Below are 12,759 nucleotides of genomic sequence, written 5' to 3' on the forward strand. Positions count from 1 at the left end.
TTAAATCAGAACCAAAGCAGAAGTGAAGTGAAGTGTAGTGTAATATAACAGAATCATGAACAATAAAATTTTCTGTCCCAGCTGTTACAGAATTACTGTTATTTACACTAGCCGAAATCAACTGATTATTGTGTAAGAAACAGTGATTCTAAAACAGCCAATCTCTTCCTATAATTTCTCTCTAAAAACTGTGCTTGAGGCACTGTTGATTTAAGCTTTTCATTTTGGGTGCCACAGCCACAAATTTATTGAAGGTTTGTTGATATTGGGAAGGGGACCAAACAGCGAGGTCACTGGTCCCTTCGGATTAGGGGACAATGATAAAGGAAGTCAGCTGTGCCCTTTCAAAGGAACCAGGATTTCCAGGAGTGATGTAGAGAAATCATGGAAACCTAAATCAGGATGGCTGGATGCGTATTTGACCTGCCGTTCACCAGAATGCAAGATTAGTTTGCTAACAACTGTGCCACTTCGGTAGGTTTTATTGAAGGACACATTGGCTGTTTTAGAATCACTGCTTCTTACACAATAACCAGTTGATTTCGGCTGATGTAAATAACGGTAATTCTGAAACAGCTGGGACAGAAAATTTAATTATTCATGATACTGTTATATTACACTATCCTTCACTTCTACGATATGGATGCTAATTGGTCACCATATGTTGTTGTTAATGTTTCACCATGATTGTCAAATAAAGCATGGACTACCACTTTCACATCTAAATCAATTAAGGTAGTTGGATCTAGAAACAAACTGTCAATGGCTGTTGCACTTTATATTTTAGTCCTTGATGGGAACTTTTCTGTGGCAAACAGTCCAAAACTGGATGACAACTACTCTAGCTGCTCTCAATCAGTACAGTCTCCACAAACAATGATTCTCTGACTTGACATTGAAAGAAATGAAAATGGTACTGGACAAGATGAAAGGAGGACAGGCAGCAGGAGAGGCTGGGAAAGAGCGGCCTTATCACGTGATGACAGTGGTAAGTGTCAAAATGGTGAAGGCAGGAGGAGAGGCCGGGTAACTGGTTGTACCTTGTGATGTGGGTAGTTTGGAAAGTTAAGACTCCAGAAGATTGGAAGAAGGTGCTAAATGTCCTTATATTCAAGAAAGGAAGTAGGAAAGATTGTAGAAACTACAGGGGAGTCACAGTGTTAGCACATTGTGCCAAGTTAAACAAAAATATCCTGGAGTCAGAATCCAAACAAGGTCAAGAACAAAGTGAGAGAGGAACAGCACATGGATTCAAACTAGGGAGGTCAATTGCTGACCTCATATTTGCAGTGAGGTAGCTCCAGGTGCACCACTATGAATTTCAGGAAGACCATGTGATGGCTTTTTACAATATAGAAATCTTCTAAAGAAGAAAGTTCTGGCAGTCACCACAAAAGAAGGGTATGGAAAAAGAGACATCAAGAATATTGGAAGAGATGGACTGTGGAAGTCTGAGTTGTGTGAAAGTGCAAAATGAAACAACAGTTTAATTCCATCAAACAAGTGATGTGAAATGGGGCAATGCATTGTCACCTTTCCTATTCACTGTGGTCTTGGATGAAATAACGTTTAAAGTGGGAGGGGGAAGAAAAAAAAACTGGGGATGACAAGATGAAAGCAATGGTGCTCATGGATGACTTGATGATCTGCAGAAACAGGGAGGAGGAGATTCAGGAACAGTTGGGTGCTTGTGAGGTTGATATTTAGTGTAAACAAATGTGAGATTCCTTTACAACTAGAAAGAGAGCTAGACCAAATAGTGGAGTAAGAACTGCAGGTGAACAATTGAAGAAGGTGGGAAGTGTTAAGTACTCGGGAAGTGTGACAGAGGAAACTGGAAGAAATGAGAGGAAGATCAGTGAACATGGCAGACAGGCACAAGCATTCCTGTGAAGTGTTAGGAGCCTGGTTTGGAACAAATACAACCCACAAAAAAGCAAAGAATCTACTACACCCAAATACTGACCTATGCATCTCAAACATTGATAGTGAAGATAAGAGATGTAAGCATATTACAGTCATGTAAAATGAAGTTCCTCAGAAATAGGATACAAGTAACAAGGAGAGAATGTGTGTACAGTGTTTTGATTTAAAATAATGGTTCTTATTTCCACAAAATTAGGTGCTTTATTGAATGATACAATTTACTGTGTCATACTCTTGCACTGCCTTGTTTAATATTTTGGATTTGTTCATTTAATACAATTTCTTTCACATACAAGCTACAAATATTCTAACTTTTCAAATAAATGTCAAGAGAAGAATTCAACCCACAAATCACATTTAAAAAATGTCTTACGTAATATACTTTTATTATGAAGAAGGATTAATTTCAAGCTTTATCACAATCTATTTATCTCCTTGTTTGTGTGTGTGAATGAAAGAAGACCTAATAGAAAACAAAACTAAAGCTAGAAACATCTCTTAGTTCCTGGATGCCGAGAATGATGCAGTACCGGTTTACTGTTTGAAGTTCCACATACTCACATCACCAATCATTTAGTGAGTCTCCCCACATACTCCACTGAGCAGACATTGGCAATGATATTCTGTACACATTTACATCTGTTCTGTAGTCATAACTGTGGTACCATGGAGTGATACCACCCACTGGCATCTCACAGCTGGCAATGGAAAAGCATGTTTCTGACAGACGCTGACATCAGTTGCACAGGTACCCGGTGCATCCAAAGACGTCCACACACTGAGCCATGCCTTCAGCAGCTACAACTATGAGGGCCCTCTCCTGCTGCAATATAGGACAGCTGGCAGCAGCTAAACACTCCAGTCTCTGTCGCAGTCTTTGACAGTCTTCAGCCTTTGACAGTTCACCCATGCATTAGGGGGAGCCTCACACCACATGCTACTTCCATTTGCTTCTTGTGATAACTGGACTTTATTGCTCTTAATTTCTTTTCAACACTTGGAGAGACCTACAAGTTAAGTAAAACTTCTGTTTGCTATATTACGTGTTTGATAATCATTTCTGCTTCTGTCCAGCTTCCTTACAATGAAAGGTGCAGCAGCACCAGTAGGTAGTACACAACAAACATGGTGACAAGATATTTTCATTTCCATGTGTCGCAGTCTTCAAGTCTCATGACTTCTTACTTTACTCTCATCTTTTTTGTTGCTTTTACCTGCTGTGGGCTTGTATTCCCTTGTGTTTGTTTAGCTTGTGCTATTTATGGTCTAGGTTCTGAGGTTGCTGCATTGGCCTCCCATTTTTTCAGTGCTATTCTGTATTGCTTTTTCCATCTTTGTGCATTGATTAGTTCAAAATGTCTACCATACCACAATTGCCTGCTGCACTACATACCATTGATCTTAACTCAGGTTATTCAGTTTCAGAGCAAACAAATGGCACAACTACTTGAAGTGATGATTCGCTTCATGATGGCACAGATTGTTTCGAAAATGGTACTGGAACCAATGGCAGTACCCTCACCCATATGCTGCATTTGTGCTGCCATTTCATGAACTTAAAGGTACAATAGAAGACTGGAATGAATACCAACAATGTTCAACATGAACATTGTAGTACATTATATACAAGGTCCTGACAAGCGTTCTTACTTCTTGACTCGGCAGGAGTGACTGTTAATAGGTTGTGCACCAAACACTCTCTCACTTCGCACCCAGAACATGCAAAGATGAGGAACTATTACAGGTGCTTACAAAGTATTATGAGGACAGAGTGCAAGTGGCAGCTGCCTGTTACAAATTCTTTAGGTTGCGTAAGCAACAAGGACATACATACCCTCAGTGGGTAAATGAACTGCATGGCCTTGCTAGGCAGTGCAGATTCAAATGTGACTGTGGCAAATACTACAGTGATTCAATGATTCGTGACGTGATCATGCACAACGTAGTTAAATCTCGACATATCCAGAACATTACTTTCAACAGGTTCTGCAGATTCTTGGTTGTCAAGGTACCTGAGAAAATGCAGCAGAAAGTTATGAGGTAGCAACTGTTTATTCTGTAGATAGACAAGACGAATAGGCCTTGTGACCCAGATGGTCACAACCACAGTTTTCATGTAAACTAGTGTCACATCTGGCACAATGCATGAAGTCATGCCCTAAGTGTAATACTACATGTCATCACTGATTTTGCCACTCTCATGAAGCAACTTGCTTTTTTTTTGTGGCGAATGGGGTCATGTACAGTCTGTGTGCTTACATAAATGTAAGGCACAGCAGCCTTCTGCTACTCCTTCACATAAATTTAACTCACAAACAGTGTGTAGTGTGTTTTCAAAGCCCAAACGTGTCACTAGTGCAAAAAACAGTGTAATGACCCTTTAGGAAAGGTTTTCCTGCAGTGCTATGTAAGGACAACAAACTTTTTGTATCTCTTACCACTGCTGGACAATCAGTCCATCTGCAACTTGACACTAGAGCTTCAGTGACTGTTCCAGCAGTCATCAATTCAAAACGAGATTTTCACTCTGCAGCGGAGTGTGCGCTGATATGAAACTTCCTGGCAGATTAAAACTGTGAGCCAGACCGAGACAAACTCGGGACCTTTGCCTTCTGCGGGCAAGTGCTCTACCAACTGTGCTACCCAAGCACGACTCATGCCCCATCCTCACAGCTTTACTTCTGCCAGTACCTCGTCTCCTACCTTCCAAACTTTGCAGAAGCTCTCCTGTGAACATTGCAGAACTAGCACTCCTTAAAGAAAGGATACTGCGGAGACATGGCTTAGCCACAGCCTAGGGGATGCTTCCAGAACGAGATTTTCACACTGCAGCAGAGTGTGCACTGATGTGAAACTTCCTGGCAGATTAAAACTGTGTGCGGGACTGAGACTCGAACTCGGGATCTTTGCCTATCATGGGCAAGTGCTCTACCATCTGAGCTACCCTGGCACAACTCACGACCCGTCACTACAGCTTTAAGGAGATGAGGTACAGGCAGAAGTAAAGCTGTGAGGACGGGGCATGAGTTGTGCTTGGGTAGCTCAGTTGGTAGAGCACTTGCCCGTGAAAGGCAAAGGTCTCGAGTTCGAGTCTCGATCCGGCACACAATTTAATCTGCCAGGAAGTTTCAGTCATCAATTGCTTGACAAACCTAAGTTGTGCACCTCATGCCATAAATTCATGGGGTATAATGGCCAAGACATTCCCGTCTTGGGCACTTTTAGACTTCTTGCAACTTTCCAAAATCTGACAAAGACAGTGCCATTAACACTGCTTTTCTCCTTGGACAGTGCTAATACTTTTGATCTAGACTCTTTTGATCTGTTAGTATTAGGCGTTTGGATTAGTTATTCAGGACAATGTACTTCCCTACTTTCTGTTACTTCCTTTGATCTTTAGGACAGTGTTGCTAAGTTATACGCAGAATTTCAGCATTTGTCTTCTGAGGGTTTAGGCAAAGCCAATAATTTTGTTGCCCATGTTGCAATGAAGGAAAATGCACAGCCATATTTTGTTTGAGCTCATTCTGTTCTTCATGGACTTACTGCTTTGCAAGACGATGAGGTTGTAGCACCCATTACTGTCAGTCAGTGATGGGTGCTTCTGTTATTCTAAAGAAGCCTCCTGGCAGACTCCAACTGAGCCCAAGTTTAAGGAAACTGTGAATCCTCAGTCAGTCATTGACATCTGCTGTGCCCGAAATTACCGATTGACAAATTGGGTGCAGGGCGTTACTTTTCCAAAACTGACTCACACGGCACTTACTTGCAGATACATGTGGATGACCACTCACAACAGGTCTTTGTCATTAATACTCATCTGGGTCTCTTCAAATTTTTGAGAATGCCATTTGGTAGCACTTCCGCACCCTCCATATTTCAGCACTTTCTGGAGCAACTGACTGCAATAGGTCCTTTTTGCTTGAATTATTTAGATGACATTGTCATCTCAGATTACCTTCCTGAAGAACACATTAGCAATCTTCGCACTCCGTTTCAAATGTTGTCTGCATCCGGTCTCAAGTGTGACAAAGACAAATGTGTGTTTTTTCAGACAGAACTTGAGTCCTTAGGACATGTCATTAATAGCCAGGTTGTTCACCCATTGCAGTCACATTTCCTTGTTTTCTGTGACCTTTCACACCCACAAAATTTCCGGAAACTGCAGTCTGTGTTATCATACTACATTCCGTTTATTCCTAATGCCTGTAGATTGCGGCTCCTTCACATCACTTGAACTGGAGGAATGTTCTTTTTGTTTGGTCACAAGAGTGTCAGTCTGTGTTCTGCAAGTTGAAAGATGTGTTTGGTGACCAATGCCTTGTTCATTTTGACCCAGCCAAATTTGTGCTCGTAGTTGTGGACATTTCCTTTTATGGCGTTGGTGCAATTTTTTTCAATAAATTTTGTTCTGTTGACATGCCAACAGACTTTGCTTCAAAGTTGTTGACCAAAGCTCAGTTCAATTATTTGCAAATTGAAAATGCCATTTTATATGGCAAAACAAAGTCTCACCAGAATCTCTTTGGCAGAAAATTTTACTCAGTGCATGAAAATAAACCTCTTTAATCTTTTTTTTAGTCTTTCTCAGTCAGTCTCAACTCGCACAGTGCACAAGCTGCAATGGTACTCTCCTTTCATCAAATTACCAATATGAGATTGTATATCAGCCTACTTCTAAGCATTCCAACACAGATGCTCTTTCTTGCCTCTCCGTTGGTCCTGATTCAGGATTTGACAAGTCCTTTGCTTCTTGTTGCTACACTGATGCACAACACACAAATGCTTTCCATACCTTTCCGCTTAATCATTGGAAAATTGCCCAGGCCACAGCTGCAGATCTCGATTTGCAGATTTGGTTGCGCTACACCTGCACTGGTTGGCCGTGTTCAGCCAGACAAATTTGTAGCTCTGTGGTTCGCCGATATTTTGCTCATTGGCACACCCTTGCAATTCACCAATGTGCCATGTAGATCGGCACCCATAATAACAGGGTCACATGTTGTGGTTTCCTTGGTTCTCCAGCCTGATGTGCTTCATTTGCTACACCACAGTCACTGGGGTATCATTCGCACCAAGCAGGTGGCGCGACTCAAACTGAACAGCTGACTTCTCAGTGCCATGCCTATGCTGAAAATTGGTCAGTTGCACCTCAGCAGTTTTTTGATTGGTCCAAACCTCAAGCTACTTGACAAGGTCTACACTTGGGTTTTGTGGGTTCTTACTGGAATGTAAGTTGGGTCATCACCGTTGATGCTTTCAGCGAATTTCCCTTCATGGTTCCTATGCACACTATTAAATCTCGTTCAACAGTCCAGGCCTTGTAGTCAATATTTTGCCTTGAGAGATTGCCAGAAATGATTGTGACTGACAATCGACCTCAATTTGTCTCTGCCAAGTTTGAACAGTTTTGCACCACCTAAGGCGTCAACCACATCATGAGTGCGCTGTTCCGCAATCCACTGGTGAAGTTGAATGATCTTCACATACACTTAAGCAACAGATAAATAAAGCCCATGCTCCCTATACAGAGGATAAAGCTCTGTTGCTCTTCTTGTATTCCTATTGTTAACTGCCACGTGACAGACCATCGTCGGCACGGTTGTTACATGGGCAAAGCCACTGCACTTTGCTTTACTTGCTATGCCCACTCTGTCCATTCAGGCATTCACACTAACAAATCAGTCTTTTACAGATTGCACAGGGCAGGCGGAAGCGCTGGAAGTGAGGCATCATTGTAGAACTTATTGAACATACTATGGTTTTACTTCAGGGACTGAGAGGGTCCATGTTAATTGCATGATCCTGTCGCAGGCCTCGCTGCATCCATCTCCAAGGGGCCCCATGCCATTGATGCTGGACATGGAGCCAACGCAAGTTGACACCCTTTCACAGTCATTGCCATCTCAACAGCCATCATCGCCTGGAGATGGACCCCTCTTCTCAGTGGTTTTCCCACATGCTGCCTTGAATCTCTCTGCAGTCATCAACATACCTCCAACTTCATTTGCTCCTCCGTCTCTGATTGTGGGTGCATGCCCTCTGCCCAATTTTCAGCTGGTGTTCTCGGGAGGGCTCAGGGCATATGCTGGGGCATGGGTAGTAGCTCGGCACCAGCTTTCAGCTGCAGTCTCCTCAATGGCAGTTGCATTGAGCCATCACTTCCCCTCCCCCTCTTGCCCCCCTGCCCCTCCCTTGTTGTTCTTTCATCCACATTACATGGTGAGGGTCAGGAGGTTGGAGGGTGGGTGGGAGGGATATGGTACCATAGATTGATACCGTCCACTGGTGTCTCACAGATGGCAAAGGAAATGCACATTTCTGATAAACACTGATAAGATGTTGTGCAGCAACCCAGCGGATCCAATGGTGTGTGCTCACTGAGCCGTGTCTTCAATGGTCCAACTACAAGTGCCTGCTGCCACTGCAATATAGGATGGCCTGCAGCAGCTACAGACCCCAGCCTCTGCCGCAGTCTTTAACAGTCTTCAGTATTTGCCAATCTTTGACAGTTTGTTTGTGCATTAGTAACAGGAGCCTCGCACAGCACGACGCCTGTGTTTGGTTCTTTTGATAGCTGGACTGTATTGATATTTGTTCTTATTATGTGTTTGTTAATCATGTCTGTTCCTTTCCAGCTTCAATATGATGACAGATGCTGCACCACTCTGAAGCCCACCTCTCCTTACCATTGTGTATGAAGTAGTACACAACAGTACTTCTTATAGTCTAACTACATTCCTTGCCACACAAGATTTTTCTGGAGGTAAACATTTGAACATAGAACACATAAAAAGGTTTGAGAAGAGATTTTGACATTTATGGATTCTAATAACTGAACATTTCACATTTATCAAGCTTAGAAATGTACCATAAGACAGTGTCATAATAACAACTATGATGAAAAAACTAAATGTCATATGAGATGACCAGCAAACTCCCAAAAATAACAAGTTGCTGCCACCAAATATATTGTATTACTATTTTCATCATCATCATCATCATCATTATCGCAATTCTGCGACAACAGTAAGCAAGAGAAAAAAATTTAAGAGCAAATGTTTACTTGCTACAAAAAAACCTAAAAAACTGGATGGAATAATTTTGGTGTACTTAAAAATATAAAAAAGGGCCGAGAACTTCACAAACCATTATTTCCCTTAACTGGATTGATAACAAGATCTATTTTCTGCTGCCGACACTTCTGATACTTTAAATCTTCCTCTATCTCCATGCGAACATTCTCAGGAAGAGCGGACAGAAAATTTGGATCGACCTGAAGAAAAGAGAAAAAACAACACTACAGCTCATAAAAAATATAAAAATTACAAATACATATACTTACAATAATAAAGTACATTTGCAAACCAAGCATGTTGAACTAGAAATGATTTTATTGAAATACTTTAAATCCTTTGTCGATTATGAAATTATTTTTGGGACTGAACCTTAATATCACAAGCTGAAACTAATTAGACAGTGCTTAATTCAGGAGAGGAGCACTTTTATATATTCTGTTTGTTTCAAAATAGCGACTTTAAAAAAATTAAACTTCTTGTTCTAAAAGCAGAGATATGATACTTATGAGGTAATTATTTCATTCCTAAATAAGAGAGAACACTATAGGAGAATGAGAGAAATGAGAGGGGTTATCTGAATTCAGTCAGCAATTTTTCTGGTGATGTGGTCTGCAGAAAATGATTGTTCATTTTAGCTCCTCATCTACATCTACATCCATACCCCGCAAGCCACCTGATGCTGTGTGGCGGAAGGTACCTTGAGTACCTCTATCGGTTCTCTCTTCTATTCCAGTCTCATATTGTTCGTGGAAAGGAAGATTGTTGGTATGCCTCTGTGTGGGCTCTAATCTCTCTGATTTTATCCTCATGGTCTTTTCGCAAAATATATGTAGGAGGGAGCAATATACTGCTTGACTCTTCCATGAAGATATGTTCTCAAAATTTCAACAAAAGCCCATACCGAGCAACTGAGCATCTCTCTTGCAGAGTTTTCCACTGGAGTTAATCTATCATCTCCGTAATGCTTTTGTGATTACTAAATGATCCTGTCAAGAAGCACACTGCTCTCCATTGGATCTTCTCTATCTCTTCTATCAACCCAATCTGGTACAGATCCCACACTGGTGAGCAGTATTCAAGCAGTGGGTGAACAAGTGTACTGTAACATACTCCCTATGTTTTCGGATTGCATTTCCTTAGGATTCTTCCAATGAATCCCTGACTGGCATCTGCTTTACCGACAATTTTATATGGTCATTCCATTTTAAATCACTCCCAGTGCCTACTCCCAGATAATTTATGGAATTAATTGCTTCCAGTTGCTTACCTGCTATATTGTAGCTAAATGATAAAGGATCTTTCTTTCTATGTATTCACAGCACATTACACTTGTCTACATTGAGACTCAATTGCCATTCCCTGCACCATGGGTCAATTCGTTGCAGATCCTCCTGCATTTCAGTACAATTTTCCATTGTTACAACCTCTCGATATACTACAGCATCATCCGCAAATAGCCTCAGTGAACTTCCGATGTTATCCACAAGGTCATTTATATATATTGAGAATAGCAACGGGCCTATGACACTCCCCTGCGGCACACCTGAAATCACTCTTACTTTGGAAGACTTCTCTCCATTGAGAATGACATGCTGCATTCTGTTATCTAGGAACTCTTCAATCCAATCACAAAATTGGTCTCGTAGTCCATATGCTCTTACTTTGTTCATTAAACAACTGTGGGAAACTGTATCAAATGCCTTGCGGAAGTCAAGAAACACAGCATCTACCTGGGAACCTCTGTCTATGGCCCTCTGAGTCTCGTGGAGCTGGGCTTCACATGATTGTCTTTTTCGAAACCCATGCTGATTCCTACAGAGTAGATTTCTAGTCTCCAGAAAAGTCATTGTACTCTAACATAATACGTGTTCCAAAATTCTACAACTGATCAACGTTAGAGATTCAGGTCAATAGTTTTGCACATCTGTTCGACATCCCTTCTTGAAGACGGGAATGACCTGTGCTCTTTTCCAATCTTTTGGAATGCTACACTCTTCTAGAGGCCTACGGTACACCGCTGCAAGAAGGGGGCAAGTCCCTTTGCGTATTCTGTGTAAAACTGAACTGGTATCTCATCAGGTCCAGCGGCCTTTCCTCTTTTGAGCGATTTTAATTGTTTCTCTACCCATCTGTCATCTACTTTGATATCTACCAATTTGTCATTTGTGCGACAATCTAGAGAAGGAACTACCGTGCAGTCTTCCTTTGTGAAATGGCTTTGGAAAAAGACATTTAGTATTTCGGCCTTTAGCCTATCATCCTCTGTTTCAGTACCATTTTGGTCACAGAGTGTATGGACATTTTGTTTTGATCCACCTACCATTTTGACATAAGACCAAAATTTATTAGGATTTTCTGCCAAGTCAGCACACTGACCTTTACTTTCGAATTCACTGAACACCTCTTGCATAACCCTTCTCACACTACATTTTACTTTGCGTAGTTTTTGTTTGTCTGCAAGACTTTGGCTGTATTTATGTTTACTGTGAAGGTCCCTTTGCTTCCGCAGCAGTTTTCTAACTCTGTTTTTGTGCCATGGTGGCTATTTTCCATCTCTTACAATCTAGCTTGGCACATACTCATATAATGCGTACTGTACAATGGTTTTGAACTTTGTCCACTGATCCTCGACACTATCTGTACTTGAGATAAAACTTTTGTGTTGAGACATCAAGTACTCTGAAATCTGCTTTTTGTCACTTTTGCTAAACAGAAAAATCTCCCTACCTTTTTTAATATTTCTATTTATGGCTGAGATCACCGATGCTGTAACCGCTTTATGATTGCTGATGCCCTGTTCTGTGTTAACTGTTTCAAATAGTTTAGGTCTGTGTCACCAAAAAGGTCTAATATGTTATCGCCACAAGTTGGTTCTCTGTTTAACTGCTCAAGGTAGTTTTCAGATAAAGCACTTAAACAAATTTCACTGGATTCTTTGTCCCTGCCACCCGTTATAAACGTTTGAGTCTCCCAGTCTATATCTGGTAAATTAGAATCCCCACCCAAAACTATAACATGGTTGGGAAATCTACTCGAAATATTTTCCAAATTATCCTTCAGGTGTTCTGCCACAACAGCTGCTGAGCTAGGGGGCCTACAGAGACATCCAATTACCATGTTTGAACCTGCTTTAACCGTGACCTTCACCCAAATTATTTCACACTTCTGATCTCTGTCAATTTTCTTTGACACTATTGCACTTCTTATCACTATAAACATGCCTCCCCCTTCACTGTCCAGCCTGTCTCTGCGGTATACATTCCAATCTGAGTTTAGAATTTCATTACTGTTTACATCTAGTTTCAGCCAACTTTCCACCCCAAGTACTATGTGGGCATTGTGACAGCAGTTCTGGACTTTTCTATAGACACTCCTGCAGTTTACTATTAACACATTAATGTTGTCATTCCCTGTTGCGTTTTGCCTAGCGCTACATTGTCGCATCTCAGGAGGTTTCTTGTCAGGTTTAGGGAGGAAATTCTCTAACCTAAAAAACCCACATGTGCACTCCACACGTACTCCACTACCCTTGTAGCCGCTTCCTGCATGTAGTGCACGCCTGACCTATTCAGGAAGACCCTACATTTCTCTATCTGATATCGAAGGTCGAGAAATTTTCACCCCAGATCTCTGCAGAATCGTCTGAGCTTCTGGTTTAAGCCTTCCACTCAGCTCCAAACCAGAGGACCGCAATTGGTTCTGGGAACGACACTACAAATAGTTAGCTTAGATTACAGTTGGTGAGCGAGGCTTT

The 12,759-nt window shown here is 41.5% G+C and overlaps 1 protein-coding gene across 2 annotated transcripts in view; it reads right to left on the reverse strand.

Moving 5' to 3' along the window:
• The window catches only part of LOC126319999 (DNA repair protein REV1), a 146,455-nt gene that overhangs the window by 40,452 nt on the left and 93,244 nt on the right, over positions 1-12,759 (reverse strand). For both annotated transcript variants that reach the window (XM_049993745.1, XM_049993739.1), the window contains exon 9: positions 9,076-9,202. In XM_049993745.1, coding sequence (XP_049849702.1) covers positions 9,076-9,202 — 127 coding nt within the window. The remainder of the gene's footprint in view (positions 1-9,075; positions 9,203-12,759) is intronic.

Source organism: Schistocerca gregaria, chromosome 2 (assembly GCF_023897955.1).
Source record: "Schistocerca gregaria isolate iqSchGreg1 chromosome 2, iqSchGreg1.2, whole genome shotgun sequence".
Taxonomy (NCBI): Eukaryota; Metazoa; Arthropoda; class Insecta; order Orthoptera; family Acrididae; genus Schistocerca; species Schistocerca gregaria.